At 39.8% G+C, this 19655-nt stretch overlaps 1 protein-coding gene across 5 annotated transcripts in view; it reads right to left on the reverse strand.

Moving 5' to 3' along the window:
- Positions 1-19655, reverse strand: part of MCF2L2 (MCF.2 cell line derived transforming sequence-like 2) — a 237004-nt gene that overhangs the window by 145522 nt on the left and 71827 nt on the right. For all 5 annotated transcript variants that reach the window (XR_004349619.1, XR_004349618.1, XM_032629983.1 and 2 more), the window contains exons 6-7: positions 10218-10334; positions 7344-7493 (exon numbers count right to left, since the gene is read on the reverse strand). Coding sequence is in view for 3 of the 5 variants with exons in the window: in XM_032629983.1 (XP_032485874.1) it covers positions 7344-7493; positions 10218-10334 (267 nt within the window). In the remaining 2 variants the exon portion in view is untranslated. The remainder of the gene's footprint in view (positions 1-7343; positions 7494-10217; positions 10335-19655) is intronic.

The raw sequence follows: 19655 nt of genomic DNA on the forward strand, positions 1-19655 counted from the left end.
TTGCTAGGTTGGGAACAGCTGATTCCCCTTCATCTTTTTCTTCCTTCCCTCAGCCCCACAGCAGGGACACGCTCGGGCACTGTGCAAATTTAATCTTCAATTTCTAGTTGTTATGACATTGTTGCTGTCAGGATACCGCCTACGTTCACAGTAGGATGGGTAAATGTGTGGGGGACGACTGTAAATACAGATTCTTTGTAAATCCAGGTTCTTAATTCTTCCCCCTTTTAATATTTTTTCCCCTTAAATCACGTGTCCTTTTTGCTGCTCCAGCTCTATAATTGGACTGTCACCTGGGGAGCCTGAGGCAGCAGAATATCAAAGAGGGCAGACACTAAATTATTAATGTAAATGTCAACCAGGATACCTACTACCTGTACAAAGGGGGGCCCAAAATTCAGGCTCAAAGCCTATTACCAGATACTTGGTTTCCCTGCTTGCATCTCTTCTGTCTGTCGATGTGCACTTGACTCCTATTAGCTTTAACAGGAATTATGTGTGTTCCCTGAGGGGCGAGCATAGGTTTTTGTTTTTTTTTTAACATCTTTATTGGAGTATAATTGCTTTACAATGGTGTGTTAGTTTCTGCTTTACAACAAAGTGAATCAGTTATACATATACATATGTTCCCATATCTCTTCCCTCTTGCGTCTCCCTCCCTCCCACCCTCCCTATCCCACCACTCCAGGCGGTCACAAAGCACCAAGCCGATCTCCCTGTGCTATGCAGCTGCTTCCCACTAGCTATCTATCTTACGTTTGGTATTGTATATATGTCCATGCTTCACTCTTGCTTTGTCACAGCTTACTCTTCCCACTCCCCATATCCTCAAGTCCATTCTCTAGTAGGTCTGTGTCTTTATTCCTGTCTTACCCCTAGGGTCTTCATGACATTTTTTTTCTTAAATTCCATATATATGTGTTAGCATATGGTATTTGTCTTTCCCTTTCTGACTTACTTCACTCTGTATGACAGATTCTAGGTCTATCCACCTCATTACAAATAGCTCAATTTCATTTCTTTTTATAGCTGAGTAATATTCCATTGTATATATGTGCCACATCTTCTTTATCCATTCATCTGATGATGGATATTTAGGTTGCTTCCATCTCTGGGCTATTGTAAATCGAGCTGCAATGACTCTTTTTGAATTATGGTTTTCTCAGGGTATATGCCCAGTAGTGGGATTGCTGGGTCATATGGTAGTTCTATTTGTAGTTTTTTAAGGAGCCTCCATACTGTTCTCCATAGTCGCTGTACCAATTCACATTCCCACCAGCAGTGCAAGAGGGTTCCCTTTTCTCCACACCCTCTCCAGCATTTATTGTTTCTAGATTTTTTGATGATGGCCATTCTGATTGGTGTGAGATGATATCTCATTGTAGTTTTGATTTGCATTTCTCTAATGATTAATGATGTTGAGCATTCTTTCATGTGTTTGTTGGCAGTCTGTATATCTTCTTTGGAGAAATGTCTATTTAGGTCTTCTGCCCATTTTTGGATTGGGTTGTTTGTTTTTTTGTTATTGAGCTGCATGAGCTGCTTATAAATTTTGGAGATTAATCCTTTGTCAGTTGCTTCATTTGCAAATATTTTCTCCCATTCTGAGGGTTGTCTTTTCGTCCTGTTTATGGTTTCCTTTGCTGTGCAAAAGCTTTGAAGTTTCATTAGGTCCCATTTGTTTATTTTTGTTTTTATTTCCATTTCTCTAGGAAGTGGGTCAAAAAGGATCTTGCTGTGATTTATGTCATAGAGTGTTCTGCCTATGTTTTCCTCTAAGAGTTTGATAGTTTCTGGCCTTACATTTAGGTCTTTAATCCATTTTGAGCTTATTTTTGTGTATGGTGTTAGGGAGTGTTCTAATTTCATTCTATTACATGTACCTGTCCAGTTTTCCCAGCACCACTTATTGAAGAGGCTGTCCTTTCTCCACTGTACATTCCTGCCTCCTTTATCAAAGATAAGGTGACCATATGTGCGTGGGTTTATCTATGGGCTTTCTATCCTGTTCCATTGATCTATCTTTCTGTTTTTGCGCCAGTACCATACTGTCTTGATTACTGTAGCTTTGTAGTATACTCTGAAATCAGGCAGCCTGATTCCTCCAGCTCCGTTTTTCGTTCACAAGATTGCTTTGGCTATTCGGGGTCTTTTGTGTTTCCATACAAATTGTAAACTTTTTTGTTCTAATTCTGTGAAGAATGCCATTGGTAATTTGATAGGGATTACAATGAATCTGTAGATTGTTTTGGGTAGTACAGTCATTTTCACAACACTGATTCTTCCAATCCAAGAACATGGTATATTTCTCCATCTGTTTATGTCATCTTTGATTTCTTTCATCAGCATTTTATAGTTTTGTGAGTACAGGTCTTTTGCCTCCTTAGGTTAGTATATTCCCAGGTATTTTTTTCTTTTTGTTGCAATGGTAAATGGGAGTGTTTCCTTAATTTCTCTTTCTGATTTTTCATTGTTACTGTATAGGAATGCCAGAGATTTCTGTGCATTAATTTTGTATCCTGCAACCTTACCAAATTTATTGATCAGTTCTAGTAGTTTTCTGGTGACATCTTTAGGATTTTCTATGTATAGTCTCATGTCACCTGCAAATGGTGACGGTTTTACTTCTTTTTTTCCAACTTGTATTTCTTTTTCTTCTGATTGCCGTGGCTAGGACTTCCAAAACTATGTTGAACAAGAGTGGCAAGAGTGGACATCCTTGTCTTGTTCCTGATCTTAGTGGAAATGCTTTCAGTTTTTCACCACTGAGAATGATGTTTGCTGTGGGTTTGTCATATATGGCCTTTCTTATGTTGAGGCAGGTTCCCTCTATGCCCATTTTCTGGAGAGTTTTTATCATAAATGGGTGTTGAATTTTGTCAGAAGCTTTTTCTGCATCTATTGAGATGATCATATGGTTTTTATTCCTTAATTTGTTAATATGGTGTATCACATTGATTGATTTGCATATACTGAAGAATCTTTGCATTCCTGGGATAAATCCCACTTGATCATGGTGTATGATCCTTTTAATGTGTTGTTGGATTCTGTTTGCTAGTATTTTGGTGAGGATGTTTGCATCTATGTTCATCAGTGATATTGGTCTGTAATTTTCTTTTTTTGTGATATCTTTGTCTGGTTTCGGTATCAGGGTGATCGTGGCCTCGTAGAACAGATTTGGGAGTGTTCCTCTCTCTGCAATTTTTTGCAAGAGTTTGAGAAGGATAGGTGTTAGCTCTTCTCTGAATGTTTGATAGAATTCTCCTGTGAAGCCACCTGGTCCTGGACTTTTGTTTGGTGGAAGATTTTTAATTACAGTTTCAATTTCATTACTTATGATGGGTTTGTTTACAGTTTCTAATTCTTCCTGGTTCAGTCTTGGAAAATTGTACCTTTCCAAGAATTTGTCCATTTCTTCAGGGTTGTCCATTTTATTGGCATATTGTTGTTTGTAGTAGTCTTTTATAATACTTTGTATTCCTGTTTTGTCAGTTGTGATTTCTCCTTTTTTGTTTCTAATTTTATTGATTTGTGTCCTCTCCCTTTTTTCTCGATGAGTCGGGCTAAAGGTTTATCAATTTCGTTTATGTTCCCAAAGAACCAACTTTTAGTTTTATTGATTTTTACTATTGTTATCTTTGTTTCTATTTCATTTATTTCTGCTCTGATCTTTATGATTTCTTTCCTTCTACTGACTTTGGGTTTTCTTTGCTCTTCTTTCTCTAGTTGTTTTAAGTGTAGGATTAGGTTGTTTATTTGACATTTTTCTTGTTTCTTGAGGTGAGATTTTATTGCTGTAAACTTCCCTCTTAGAACTGCTTTTGCTGAGTCCCATAGGTTTTGGGTCATCGTGTTTTCGTTGTCATTTGTTTCTATGTATTTTTTTATTTCCTCTTTGATTTCTTCAGTGATCTCTTGGTTATTCAGTAGTGCACTGTTTTGCCTCCATGTATTTGTGTTTTTTACGGTTTTTTTTCCTGTAACTTATTTCTAATCTCATAGCATTGTGGTCAGAAAAGATGCTTGATACGATTTCAATTTTCTTAAATTTTCTGAGGCTTGATTTGTTACCCAAGATGTGAGAATGTTCCATGTGCACTTGCGAAGAAAGTGTGTTCTGCCACTTTTGGGTGGAATGTCCTATAAATATCAATTAAGTCTATCTGATCTATTGTGTCATTTAAAGCTTGTGTTTCCTTATTTATTTTCTGTTTGGATGATCTGTCCATTGGTGTAAGTGGGGTATTAAAGTCCCCTACTATTACTGTGTTACTGTCAATTTCCCCTTTTTTGATGGTAAACATTTGCCTTATGTATTGAGGTGCTCTTATGTTGAGTGCATAAATATTTATAATTGTTATATCTTCTTCTTGGATTGATCTTTTGATCATTATGTCGTGTCCTTCCTTATCTCTTGTAGCAGTCTTTTTTTTTTAACTCTATTTTATCTGATACGAGTATTGCTACTCCAGCTTTCTTTTGATTTCCATTTGCACAGAGTATCTTTTTCCATCCCTTCACTTTCAGTCTGTATGTGTCCCTTGGTCTGAAGTGGGTCTCTACAAGAGACAGCATATATATGGGTCTTGCTTCTGTATCCATTCAGCCAGTGTGTGTCTTTTGGTTGGAGCATTTAATCCATTTACATTCAAGGTTATTATTGATATGTATGTTCCTATTACTGTTTTATTAATTGTTTTGGGTTTGCTTTTGTGGGTCTTTTTCTACTCTTGTGTTTCCTGCCTAAAGAAGTTCCTTTAGCATTTGTTGTAAAGTTGGTGTGGTGGTGCTGAATTCTGTTAGCTTTTGCTTGTCTGTAAAGCTTTTGATTTCTCCATCAAATCTGAATGGGATCCTTGCTGGGTAGAGTAATCTTGGTTATGGGTTTTTCTATTTCATCACTTTAAGTATATCCTGACACTCCCTTCTGGCCTGCAGAGTTTCTGCTGAAAAATCAGCTGATAATCTTATGGGGATTCCTTTGTATGTTATTTTTTGCTTTTCCCTTGCTACGTTTAGTATTTTTTCTTTGAATTTAATTTTTGTTAGTTTGATTAATATGTCTTGGTGTGTTTCTCCTAGGGTTTATACTGTATGGGACTGGTTGATTGCAGAGGCAACTATGTGCTTATGTGAACCTAAAATAAGGGCTCTCAAAGATCCCCTAGAGAAAGGAAGTCAAGAAATCAAACCAAGTCTCTTAATGCTGTGCTGTTCAGACAAAAACTCTCTGGGCTGGGAGGAAGCCTTAAATCATACACTGTAACTTGTGTAGATATTTAAATAGATTTAAAAGTTCACTGTTCTGAGGATGAATCTTACACTATTTTTTCACTTGGAAAAGATGCTTTCCAAATGAAAAAAAAAATTATTCAATTAGTTATAGAAACTTTGGTTTTAAAAGATAGGAAAATACTCAAATAAAAATAAAATTATGTTAAATAATCACAAAAACTAAGTTATTCATAAAAGTTTAAATAGTATTCCTTTTTTGTAATATAAACTCTTGCTCTCTCTAAAGCTTTTTTGGATGGGAAAAAGAAAAATCTGAACCTAGTTTAATGATTTTGGAATTTTTGCTTCTAATTTATAAGATATGAAACAAAGAAGTCAAATTTGACTTACACACATAGTGTTTTAATTCCAAGAACAGCTGGCCACCATGAACCAGAAAATGACCTTACTCCATCTTGGAGACTGGTTCTTTCCTTCCCTTTCCCTTTGTGGAACTCTTGGTCTATGTAGAGATGACAGAACACCCACTCATCTGCCTTCCCTGGGAACCCTCACTGCACATACAGCAGGATCTGACTGGCTGGTTTCATCGCTCAGATATGTGTCCTCATCTAAAATCCAATTTGTTTTCACCTTTTCCCCAGAGGCCTCCATGATTGGTCACATTGTCATCTTGATGATTCTGCTCTGCAACCTCTCCCAACCCTTCTTGGAATGAGGCACAGAACACATTTGCTCATGAGCCCAGGCTGGAGCTCTGATGCTCAACATCACACCTATATACTAACTGACTGCTCTGTAGGCTCCTGTGACCTGTGGGCGTGGATCACCAGCCCTTTTCTAGCGGTCTTCACAGAGGTACCCTCGACCCAGCCTTCCACACCCCACGCCGTCTCTTCCAAGAAACATGGGAGGTGAACTTGGCCTATATGTTTGGCAAAGAAAATGGTCAAGCTTCTCAGAGGCATTTCCAGGGAAAATTCCAGGATGCTTTCAGGCTTCTACAGTTTCAAACCAGATCTTTTGGTTACTCAGAGTAATTTTGAGAACACATTTTGAACTCTTTTTGGTAACCAAGACCCTTAAAGATAGAATTAAATGGTGCTCCCTGACACATGGAAGAATTAATTTGCCTCAACTACTAGACTCTGACTCCCCTAACTAAACTATGAGTTCCTTGAGCTTGCATTTTGTTTGTTGTTTTCTTGGCATGTGGTGGTGGGTCATCAATACATGCTGAATAAATAAAAAATCAATCACCTAGCAAAGCAAAGTTTTTGCAAATTTTGGGTCACAGATAAAAGAGTTCAGCTCTTCTTAAGCTCAACACAGCAAGTATACATGCAATGCTACAATGTATCAACCTTCCAATCCTTGATTTGCTGCCCTGTTGAGTTCTGGTCTCCTGCTAAATAATAGACTTGGTCTGTTTCTGGAGACAGAAAGTGGCTGACACCCAGCCAATAAGCCCTGAGAAGACTTCCCTTTACTGCATGGCCTAAAAGAATCTGCCAAGCTGCCTTCCCAGCAGGTTCTGACATGTTTTTTTTATGAATCCTTCAGTAGATGCCTCTCCTTAAACCCAGTTCAGAGCAACTTTCATAGTTCTCTTTCTCATATTGGTCCCTAAATAAAAAGACACATCCCTGAGAGAGTGAAGCAATAAATCAGCTTACTAGTCTGCCCCAAAACTTCACAACAGCCTCAGGAAAGCTTATGCTTCAAAAGCCAACTCCCATCTCTCCCTCCATTCCTCCCTGCAATTTCAGCCCGTTGTATCTTGTTCTGTCCTGAGAAGATCATAGGAGTGTGGATCTTGAAGGGATGTTCACACACCTTGTCTCACCAGCACAAAGCTGGAATGAGTTCCCTTTTAAGGGGCTGCTTCTCACAACCTGCAAACATTTCACATGTACTACCCAGTCATTAAGAGATTTTCCTCTTTACACACTGACTATCTAGAAGATTAAAGATGATTAGTGGCTGCCAAGTTACTGGAGAAGTGGGAAGAAGAGGGCCTAACTTTTAATTCTGCTCCCAGCACTCTCCAGGAAGCTGACCATCTGCCAGCACATAGGCTGGCCTCTGAGAGATTACTGACCACTCACCTGCAACTTGCCCTGCTGCCTTGTGTGGGACATGAGAAGGTCTTCAGAGGATGACATGCTTCTGGGCAGTTCTGTTGCGGCTAGGCAGGCCCCAAAAGTCTGGAGCATCTGAGCAGTGCTCTTCAACGCCAGAGCAAAGTTTTCAATGGCCTGGAAGTTCAGACAATCATAACAGTGTGGAGGGATTAACATTCACCAATATGCTCTCTCAATAGGACAGGAGAACTATTTCCTCAGTATATGAAATAGGCCATGCATTGTACTTTGTGCTATACATTTGTCTGTCATCTCAATAATCTAGAGTGGAAGGCATTTTATCTCCATTTTATAGGAGAGGGAACTGAAGCTCTAGCAGGTCAAGTAAATTGGCCAAGATCATATTACTAGGACAGTAAGGAAGGAAAGAAGGCAGGATTCAACCAATGGTTGTTCTATTTTTTCAGGAGTTTTCTGAGGATCAAAAGGAATGGCAAATTTGAAAGGATCTTGGGCACAGATGAGTACCTTACAAATGTAACAGTAAGAACTAAGAGAATCAGGTGTAAAGCCTGGAAATGTCATCCTAGAAAGAGGGGAAAGCCAAAGGCTTCCTGTGGCGAGTCCAATTAACAAAATAACCTGATTCCATGTGTCTGATTAGTGATTATTAGTAATTGGTGATTATTAGTAATCATTAATTGGAAATTGTACAGAGGACCTGCCCCTAATAGAGTGATTCAGAAAAGCTTGGCCTTAGTCTTGGCTCTGCCACTGCTTGACCATATGACCTTAGATAAATCACCTCTTTACTCTGTAAAGCCCGTGAACCACAACTACTGAAGCCTGCACGCCTAGAGCCCGTGCTCTGCAACAAGAGAAGCCCGTGCACCGCAAGGAAGAATAGCCCCAGCTCGCCGCAACTATCTCTGCCCACGCACAGCAACGAGGACCCAATGCAGCCCAAAATAATAAATAAATAAATAAATAAAATTTATAAACAAAACCAAAAAAACACAACCAAAAAGAAAACATTACACTCTAAAACAGGGTGAATTCTCCTACTTAATCAAATGTAGTTGAGGTGTTTGTTCATCAGTAAATTTTTTTAAAATAAATTTATTTATTTTTGGCTGCATTGGGTCTTCACTGCTGTGTGCATGTTTTCTCTAGTGCAGAGAGTGGGGGTACTCTTTGTTGCGGTGTGTGGGCTTCTCATTGCAGTGGCTTCTCTTGTTGCAGAGCACGGGCTCTAAGCACGCAGGCTTCAGTAGTTGTGGCGCACGGGCTTAGCTGCTCCACAGGATGCGGGATCTTCCCGGACCAGGGCTCAAACCCATGTCCCCTGCATTGGCAGGTGGATTCTTAACCACGGCAGCACGAGGGAAGTCCTCATCAGTAAATGTTGAACAACATGTTTCCAAAGTGAGTAGATAGAGAGGTGTGCTGACACTGCAAGGTGTTTTCAGGATGGTGAAAGCAGCTTCTGATTTTGCATAGAAAACCTAATCTTCTCAAGGGTATGGGGCTAGGAGAGAAGGGAAAGGGGAATGACAACTTTATATAGATAAACATTATTTGCTGAGTTTCAATCTCACTTTTTCCTTAATATTCCTGACCCTTCTAGTTTAGCATAATAACCATCACTACGAGTAAGTAGGAAAAAGTAAAATACTATATTTCAGATGCTTTCATAGACATTATATCACTTATTCTGCATATCAAACCTTCAGGTAGCTTTTGTTAGTCCAAGGTTTCCTACCATTGGCACTACTGATATGTTGGTCCAGACAATTCTTTATTGTGGGGGGCTGTCTAGTGCATTATAAGATGTTTAGCAGGGGCTTCCCTGGTGGCACAGTGGTTGAGAGTCCGCCTGCCGATGCAGGGGACACGGGTTCGTGCCCCGGTCCGGGAAGATCCCACATGCCGCGGACGCGGCTGGGCCCGTGAGCCATGACAGCTGAGCCTGCCTGTCCGGAGCCTGTGCTCCACAACGGAAGAGGCCACAACAGTGAGAAGCCCGCATACCGCAAAAAAAAAAAAACAAAAAAAACAAATAGAAACATATTAGGGCTTCCCTGGTGGCACAGTGGTTGAGAGTCCGCCTGCTAATGCAGGGGACACGGGTTCGTGCCCCGGTCCGGAAGGATCCCGCGCGCTGTGGAGCGGCTGGGCCCGTGGGCTGTGGCCGCTGGGCCTGCGCATCCGGAGCCTGTGCTCCGCAACAGGAGAGGCCGCAGTGGTGAGAGGCCCACGTACCGCAAAAAAAAAGATGTTTAGCAGCATCGTTGGCTCCTGCCCAGGATACGCCAGTAACACCCCTCTCCCCAAGTTATGACTATAAAAAACATCTATCTGAAGACATCAATAAATGCCCTCTGCGGGAAAAATTGCCCCAAGCTGAGAACCACTGTGTTAGTTGCCAGGGAGAAAACAAACTCAGAGAGGTTTAGTAACTCCCCTGAGCTCAGATAAGAAGCAATGGTGGCAACATTTAAATGCAGCTTCTTCCGACTTGGTGGGTTTCAATCTGTCTGTACACTAGAATCATCTGGGGAGTTTTGTGACCCACTAATGCCTGAGACCCATCCTAGATCAAGTAAATTAAATTCTCTGAAGTATAGCAGGGTATTTTGCAAACTCCCCAGGTGCACCCTAAATCAAGTCCCCCAAAACCCCCATACCATAAAATGAGCCAAGACGAAGGTAATCAGCAAGAGAAGCCCTAGCTTTTATCCTTGCACCTTGTCTCTCCCCCAGCCTGTTGCTTAGAAAACCCAACCTTCCCGATGTTAGGCAGTCACGGGCAATGACTGCCCAACAGTTGATCTCTAGGTCTCCTCTCTCTAGAAAACCAGGAGGGACACTGAAAAGGGCACATAAATTGGTACTTACAGTTCGATGATTTATCCACTGACTGTGGTGATATTCCAAAGTTCCCCCTAAGTCCTCTGTCAGTTGGCTTTTGTCGATGTAGTGATGAAGGTCAGAAACGGAGTTTAACATAACGATCTAAAACAGAAAACACCCAATATATTACTCACAGATAATTAAGTAGCTCATCTAGATTCTACTGTTATTTAACTTAAAAATTTGTTTTATTTTTTGGCTGCGCCATGCAGCATGCAGGATCTTAGTTCCCCCAGGGACCGAACCCATATCCCCTGTGCGGACAGGGGACATGGAAGCAGAGTCTCAACCACTGGACCACCACAGAAGTCCCTACTGTTGTTTATATAGTACTTCAACTTTGCCTAATCAGGCATTTATATCCAAAGATGGTTACTTCAACCAGTAAGTAACTCTTTCCATTTTCCCCCTTTGAATGAGGAATAGCAGTGTTAAACAGCCTGCAACAAAACAGTGACTTGAATCAGTGAGTTCAGTTCTAAGCTGCCTAGAAGTCAGTTCTTGCTTTAGGTAAATTTTTGTCAAAAGTTCCCAGGCTAAAGTATACCCTTCAGCCACCAAAAGCAAACGCTGTACTGAGACCTAAAAATCTGCAATGAAAATTCAAATAAAAGGTGGGCTGGTGAATATCAAAATAAAATTAGAACACAAGGACCTATTGAGGAGTATGGACTGAGAAGATTCACTACACTGATGCCCCTTCTATGCGGGATGGTGATATACCCCCAACTTATCTCATGTGGAGAAAGTTTGGAGGTGATTGTGAGTGGGTTTTCCTAAATTAACAAGCCTGCTGATGAACAAATGCCCAGACATCTAGAGGAGGATGACATACTCCAATCTGTCCCTTTTTACTCCACTGCAGTGGTCCTGCCCAGGGAGCAGTCCCGGCTCTCTGTAGCAGGGACAATATCATACCCCTACTCACTCTCATCTCTGAAACACACCACCCTTGTAGCCTTTAACTGATGACTTTATATTTCTTCAGTCATTGATTATTTTGACCTGTGAGTATAATAAACTTCTTCCTGCAAAGCCTCCCCCTCATTTCTTCCTGTGGCAGCACTGACTTTACCATGTCATATCCAACATGTACATTCTTAGAACAGATTCTTGGTCAGAGGACATGAGAATATAGGCTTTTTTCTATTTATATAGTTTTAGTCAAGTGATAAATTTGGGATGAAAAGAATATAAGTTAGACCTCCAAAGTCTTCAGGTAAAACAAAACTGACTGACTCATTCAACATATCTGTATTGAACTTCTAATAATTGCCAGGCTCTGAGGGATAAAAGTAAGCACAAAAAGTCCTGCGTTCAAGGAACTGAAGTTTAGTGGGATTTGATTCTACATATCACTATGTTAACCTTGTCAGGCTCCACGTTCCATGCCTTTCTCCTTCACTTATGGAAAGGAGTTTGGGAATTTTAAAATTTATTTTTATAACATAAGAGAAGGGGGAAAAACAAACAAACAAGCCTGAATCCATCTCTGTCTTTCCCTCCTAAAATTTGTTTTTTAATAAATGTATTTTATTTATTTTATTTTTGGCTGCATTGGGTCTTCATTTCTGCGCGCGGGCTTTCTCTAGTTTTGGTGAGCGGGGGCTACTCTTTGCTGTGGTGCACAGGCTTCTCATTGTGGTGGCTTCTCTTGTTGCAGAGCACGGGCTCTAGGCACGCGGGCTTCACTAGTTGTGGCTCGCAGGCTCTAGAGTGCAGGCTCAGTAGTTATGGCACACGGGCTTAGTTGCTCCACGGCATGTGGGATATTCCCGGACCAGGGCTTGAACCCGTGTCCCCTGCATTGGTAGGTGGATTCTTAACCACTGCGCCACCAGGCAAGTCCCTTTACTCTTATTCTTGAAATTTTTCTATGAGTTGAAAATTATTTCCAACTCAACGAAAAATAAAACCAAAAATATATTAGAAACTTTTCTATATCACTATAGATTTATCTTATTTTTCTTCTGTTTTTCATTTCTCAATTGAGATATAATTTACATAAATAAAATGCACAGATTTTAAGGGTACAGTTCAATTCATTTTGACAAATGTATACACACATGTACACTTTTTAAACAAGATATAGAACATTTCCTCAGAAAGTTCTCCTAGGCCTCCTTCTGGTCTCCACTATCTCCACCGCCAACAGCAGCCACTGTTTTAATTGTCTATCACCGTAGCTTAGTTTTGCCTCTTCTTGAACTTTATATAAAAAGAATCACAGAGTATATACACTTCAGTGTCTAGATTCTTTCTTTCAAGAGAATATTTTTGAGATAAATCCATGTTGTTGCATGTTCAGTACTTCACTCCTTCTTTATTGCTTAATATTATTCCTTTACATAAATATGCCACAATTTCTTTATCTATTCATCTATTATTGCAAATGTGTTTTCATTTCTCTTGGGTGGGTCATGGGGCAGGTATATGTTTAACTTTGTAAAAAATTGCCAACTGTTTCCACCATGGTTGTACCACACCGTACCACTTTTGATGGTAGCATAATATTTAACTGACTGGGTAGACCATAATTTATTTAACCAGCTCCCTGTTGTTGGGCATTACTTTTTTCCCAATCATTTACTATTACAAACAATTTGGTAATGAATATAATTATATATGCAGCTTTGTGTATGTGCGTGAGGTACCTGCAGAATAACTCCGATAGGTAGGTCAGAGAGTATGTACATTTTAATTTTTGATAAACACCGTCAATCAGTCTTTCATATTGGTCATTACCAACTTCATTCCTAACAACAAAGTATGCAAATGCTTGTTTGCCTCATATCTCTGCCAAAGTTAGAGGTAAAAAAAAATGTTTTAACATCTTTAATGGAGTATAATTGCTTTACAATGGTGTGTTAGTTTCTGCTTTATAACAAAGTGAATCAGTTATACATATACATATATCCCCATAGCTCTTCCCTCTTGCATCTCCGTCCTGGCCACCCTCCCTATCCCGCCCCGCTACGTAGTCACAAAGCACCGAGCTGATCTCCCTGTGTTATGTGGCTGCTTCCCACTAGCTATTTTACGTTTGGTAGTGTATATGTGTCCATGCCACTCTCTCACTTTGTCCCAGCTTACCCTTCCTCCTCCCCATATCCTCAAGTCCACTCTCTAGTAGGTTTGTGTCTTTATTCCTGTCTTGCCCCTAGGTTCCTCATAACCTTTTTTTTTTTAGATTCCATATACATGTGTTACTGTACTTGTTTTTCTCTTTCCGACTTACTTCACTCTGTAGGACAGACTCTAGGTCCATCCACCTCACAACAAATAACTCAATTTCATTTCTTTTAATGGCTGAGTAATATTCCATTGTATATATGTGCCACATCTTCTTTACCCATTCATCTGTTGATGGATATTTAGGTTGCTTCCATGTCCTGGCTATTGTAAATAAAGCTGCAATGAACATTGTGGTACATGACTCTTTTTGAAATACGGTTTTCTCAGGGTATATGCCCAGTAGTGGGATTCCTGGGTTGTATGGTAGTTCTATTTTTAGATTTCAAGGAATCTCCATACTATTCTCCATAGTGGCTGCATCAATTTACATTCCCACCAACAGAGCAAGAGGGTTCCCTTTTCTCCACACCCTCTCCAGCATTTATTCTTTGTATATTTTTTTGATGATGGCCATTCTGACTGGTGTGAGTTGATATCTCATTGTAGTTTTGATTTGCATTTATCTAATGATTAATGATGTTGAGCATTCTTTCATGTGTTTGTTAGCAGTCTGTATATCTTCTTTGGAGAAATGTCTGTTTAGGTCTACTGCCCACTTTTGGATTGGGTTGCTTGTTTTTCTGATATTGAGCTGCATGAGCTGCTTGTAAATTTTGGAGATTAATCCTTTGACAGTTGCTTCATTTGCAAATATTTTCTCCCATTCTGAGGGTTGTCTTTTCGTCCTGTTTATGGTTTCCTTTGCTGTGCAAAAGCTTTTAAGTTTCATGAGGTCCCATTTGTTTATTTTTGGTTTTACTTCCATTTCTCTAGGAGGTGGGTCAAAAAAGATCTTGCTGTGATTTATGTCATGGAGTGTTCTGCCTATGTTTTCCTCTAAGAGTTTTATAGTGTCTGGCCTTACATTTAGGTCTTTAATCCATTTGGAGTTTATTTTTGATTATGGTGTTAGGGAGTGTTCTAATTTCATTCTATTACATGTAGGTGTCCAGTTTTCCCAGCACCACTTATTGAAGAGGCTGTCCTTTCTCCACTGTATATTCTTGCCTCCTTTATCAAAGATACGGTGACCATATGTGCGTGGGTTTATCTCTGGGCTTTCTATCCTGTTCCATTGATCTATCTTTCTGTTTTTGTGCCAGTACCATACTGTCTTGAATACTGTAGCTTTGTAGTATACTCTGAAGTCCGGGAGCCTGATTCCTCCAGCTGTTTTACTTTCTCAAGATTGCTTTGGCTATTTGGGGTCTTTTGTGTCTCCATACTAATTTTAAGATTTTTCTGTTCTAGTTCTGTGAAAAATGCCAGTGGTAGTTTGACAGGGATTGCACTGAATCTGTAGATTGCTTTGGGTAGTAGAGTCATTTTCACAATGTTGATTCTTCCAATCCAAGAACATGGTATATCTCTCCATCTATTTGTATCATCTTTATGTCTTTCACCAGTGTCTTATAATTTTCTGCATACAGGTCTTTTGTCTCCTTAGGTAGGTTTATTCCTAGATATTTTATTGTTTTTGTTGCAATGGTAAATGGGAGTGTTTTCTTAATTTCACTTTCAGATTTTCCATCACTAGTGTATAGGAATGCAAGAGATTTCTGTGCATTAATTTTGTATCCTGCAACTTTACTAAATTCATTGATTAGCTCTAGTAGTCTTCTGGTAGCATCTTTAGGATTCTCTATGTAGAGTATCATGTCATCTACAAACAGTGACAGCTTTACTTCTTCTTTTCTGATTTGGATATCTTTTATTTCTTTTTCTTCTCTGTTTGCTGTGGCTAAAACTTCCAAAACTACGTTGAATAAGAGTGGTGAGAGTGGGCAACCTTGTCTTGTTCCTGAACTTAGTGGAAATGGTTTCAGTTTTTCACCATTGAGGACGATGTTGGCTGTGGGTTTGTCATATATGGCCTTTATTACGCTGAGGTAAGTTCCCTCTATGCCTACTTTCTGCAGGGTCTTTATCATAAATGGGTGTTGGATTTTGTCAAAAGGCTTTCTCTGCATCTATTGAGATGATCATATGGTTTTTCTCCTTCAGTTTGTTAATATGGTGTATCACATTGATTGATTTGTGTATATTGAAGAATCCTTGCATTCCTGGAATAAACCCCACTTGATCATGGTGTATGATCCTTTTAATGTGCTGTTGGATTCTGTTTGCCAGTATGTTGTTAAGGATTTTTGCATCTATGTTCATCAGTGATATTGGCCTGTAGTTTTCTTTCTTTGTGACATCTTTCTCTGGTTTTGGTATCAAGGTGATGGTGGCCTCATATAATGAGTTTGGGAGTGTTCCTCCCTCTGCTATATTTTGGAAGAGTTCGAGAAGGATAGGTGCTAGCTCTTCTCTAAATGTTTGATAGAATTCACCTGTGAAGCCACCTGGTCCTGGGCTTTTGTTTGTTGGAAGATTTTTAATCACATTTTCACTTTCAGTGCTTGTGATTGGTCTGTTCATATTTTCTACTTCTTCCTGGTTCAGTCTCGGAAGGTTGTGCATTTCTAAGAATTTGTCCATTTCTTCCAGGTTGTCCATTTTATTGGCATAGAGTTGCTTGTAGTAATCTCTCATGATTCTTTGTATTTCTGCAGGGTCAGTTGTTACTTCTTCTTTTTCATTTCTAATTCTATTGATTTGAGTCTTCTCCCTTTTTTTCTTGATGAGTCTGGCTAATGGTTTATCAATTTTGTTTATCTTCTCAAAGAACCAGCTTTTAGTTTTATTGATCTCTGCTATAGTTTTCTTCATTTCTTTTTCATTTATTTCTGATCTGATCTTTATGATTTCTTTCCTTCTGCTAACTTTGGGGTTTTTTTGTTTTTCTTTCTCTAATTGCTTTAGGTGTAAGGTTAGGTTGTTTATTTGAGATGTTTCTTGTTTCTTAAGGTAGGACTGTATTGCTATAAACTTCCTTCTTAGAACTGCTTTTGCTGCATCCCATAGTTTTTGGATCGTCATGTTTTCACTGTCATTTGTCTCTAGGTATTTTTTGATTTCCTCTTTGATTTCTTCAGTTATCTCTTGGTTATTAAGTAGTGTATTGTTTAGCCTCCATGTGTTTGTATTTTTTACATATTTTTTCCTGTAATTGATATCTAGACTCATAGCATTGTGGTCGGAAAAGATACTTGATATGATTTCAATTTTCTTAAATTTACCAAGGCTTGATTTGTGACCCAAGATATGATCTATCCTGGAGGATGTTCCATGTACACTTGAGAAGAAATTGTATTCTGTTGTCTTTGGGTGGAATGTCCTATAAATATCAATTAAGTCCATCTTGTTTAATGTAGCATTTAAAGCTTGTGTTTCCTTATTTATTTTCATTTTGGATGATCTGTCCATTGGTGAAAGTTGGGTGTTAAAGGCCCCTACTACGATTGTGTTACTGTCGATTTCTCCTTTTATGGCTGTTAGTACTTGACTTATGTATTGAGGTGCTCCTATGTTGGGTGCATAAATATTTACAATTGTTATATCTTCTTCTTGGATTGATCCCTTGATCATTATGTAGTGCCCCTCTTTGTCCCTTGTAATAGTCTTTGTTTTAAAGTCTATTTTTTCTGATATTAGAATTGCTATGCCAGCTTTCTTTTGATTTCCATTTGCTGGAAGAAGAACATCTTTTTCTGTCCCCTCACTTTCAGTCTGTATGTGTCCCTAGGTCTGAAGTGGGTCTCTTGTAGGCAGCATATATATGGGTCTTGCTTTTGTATCCATTCAGCCAGTCTATGTCTTTTGGTGGAAGCATTTAATCCATTTACATTTAAGGTAATTATCGATATGTATGTCCTATCACCATTTTCTTAATTGTTTTGGGTTTGTCATTGTAGTTCTTTTCCTTCTCTAGTGTTTCCTGCCTAAAGAAGTTCCTTTAGCATTTGTTGTAAAGCTCGTTTGGTGGTGCTGAATTGTCTTAGTTTTTGTTTGTCTGTAAAGATTTTAATTTCTCCGTTAAATCTGAATGAGATCCTTGCTGGGTAGAGTAATCTTGGTTGTAGGTTCTTCCTCTTCATCACTTTAAATATGTCCTGTCACTTCCTTCTGGCTTGCAGAATTTCTGCTGAAAGATCAGCTGTTAACCTTATGGGGATTCCCTTGTGTGTAATTTGTTGTTTTTCCCTGGCTGCTTTTAATATTTTTTCTTTGTATTTAATTTTTGATAGTTTGATTGATATGTGTCTTGGCGTGTTTCTCCTTGGATTTATCCTATACGGGACTGTGTGCTTCCTGGAGTTGATTAACTATTTCCTTTCCCATATTAGGGAAGTTTTCAACTGTAATCTCTTCAAGTATCTTCTCAGTCCCTTTTCGTTTTCTCTTCGTCTTCTGGGACCCCTATAATTCGAATGTTGGTGTACTTAATGTTGTCCCAGAGGTCTTTGAGACTGTCCTCAGTTTTCTTCATTTTTTTTTTCTTTATTCTGCTCTGCAGTAGTTTAATAATTTCCACTATTTCATCTTCCAAGTCACTTATCCGTTTTTCTGCCTCAGTTATTCTGCTAGTGATCCCTTCTAGAGAATTTTTAATTTGATTTATTGTGTTGTTCATCACTGTTTGTTTGCTCTTTAGTTCTTCTAGGTCCTTGTTAAACATTTCTTGTATTTTCTCCATTCTATTTCCAAGATTTTGGATCATCTTTACTATCATTATTCTGAATTCTTTTTCAGGTAGACTCCCTATTTCCTCTTCATTTGTTAGGTCTGGTGGGTTTTCACCTTGCTCCTTCATCTGCTGTGTGTTTCTCTGTCTTCTCATTTTACTTAACTTACTGTGTTTGGGGTCTCCTTTTCACAGGCTGCATGTTCGTAGTTCCCATTGTTTTTGCTTTCTGCCCCCAGTGGCTAAGGTTGGTTCCATGAGTTGTGTAGGCTTCCTGGTGGAGGGGACTAGTGCCTGTGTTCTGGTGGAGGCTGGATCTTGTCTTTCTGGTGGGCAGGTGCACGTCTGGTGGTGTATTTGGGGGTGTCTGTGGCCTTATTATGATTTTAGGCAGCCTCTCTGCTAATGGGTAGGGTTTTGTTCCTTTCTTGCTAGTTCTTTGGCATAGGGTGTTCTGCACTGGAGCTTGCTGGTCGTTGAGTGGAACTGGATCTTGGCGTTGAGATGGAGATCTCTGGGAGATTTTCACCGTTTGATATTATGTGGAGCTGGGAGGTCTCTTGTGGACCAATGTCCTGAGAACTTGGCTCTCCCACCTCAGCTGCACGGCCCTGACACCTGGCTGGAGCACCAAGAGCTTGTCATCCACACGGCTCAGAATAAAAGGGAGGAAAAAAAAATGAAAGGAAGAAAGAAGAAGAGAAAATAAAATAAAATAAGTTTATTAAAATAAAAAATAATTATTAAAAAAATTTTTTTAAGTAATAAAAAAAAAGAAAGAAAGAAGAGAGCAACCAAACGAAACAACAACCCCCCCCAATGATAACAAGCACTAAAAACTATACTAGGAAATAAAAGAAAAACGGACAGACATAACCCTAGGACAAATGGTTAAAGCAAAGCTATACAGACAAAATCACACACAGAAGCATACACATACACACTCACAAAAAAAGAAAAAGGGAAAAATATATATATATTGTTGTTCCCAAAGTCCACCTCCTCAATTCTGGGATGCTTCGTTGTCTATTCAGGTATTCCACAGATGCAGGGTACATCAAGTTGAATGTGGATATTTAATCCACTGCTCCTGAGGCTGCTGGTAGAGATTTCCCGTTCTCTTCTTTGTCCGCCCAGCTCCTGGGGTTCAGTTTTGGATTTGGCCCCGCCTCTGCGTGTAGGTCGCCTGAGGGCGTCTGTTCTTCGCTCAGACAGGACGGGGTTAAAGGAGCCGCTGATTCGGGGGCTCTGGCTCACTCAAGCCGGAGGAAGGGAGGGCATGGAGTTCGGGGCGAGCCTGCATCAGCAGAGGCCAGTGTGACATTGCAACAGCCTGAGGCACACCATGTATTCTCCTGGGGAAGTTGTCCCTGGATCATGGGACCCTGGCAGTGGCGGGCTGCACAGGCTCCCGGGAGGGGAGGTGTGGATAGTGACCTGTGCTTGCACACAGCCTTCTTGGTGGCCACAGCAGCAGCCTAAATGTCTCATGCCCGTCTCTGGGATCCACGCTAATAGCTGCGGCTCACGCCTGTCTCTGGAGCTCCTTTAAGCGTGCTCTTAATCCCCTCTCCTCGTGCACCAGGAAACAAAGAGGGAAGAAAAAGTCTCTTGCCTCT

This window comes from Phocoena sinus, chromosome 4 (genome assembly GCF_008692025.1).
Source record: "Phocoena sinus isolate mPhoSin1 chromosome 4, mPhoSin1.pri, whole genome shotgun sequence".
Taxonomy (NCBI): Eukaryota; Metazoa; Chordata; class Mammalia; order Artiodactyla; family Phocoenidae; genus Phocoena; species Phocoena sinus.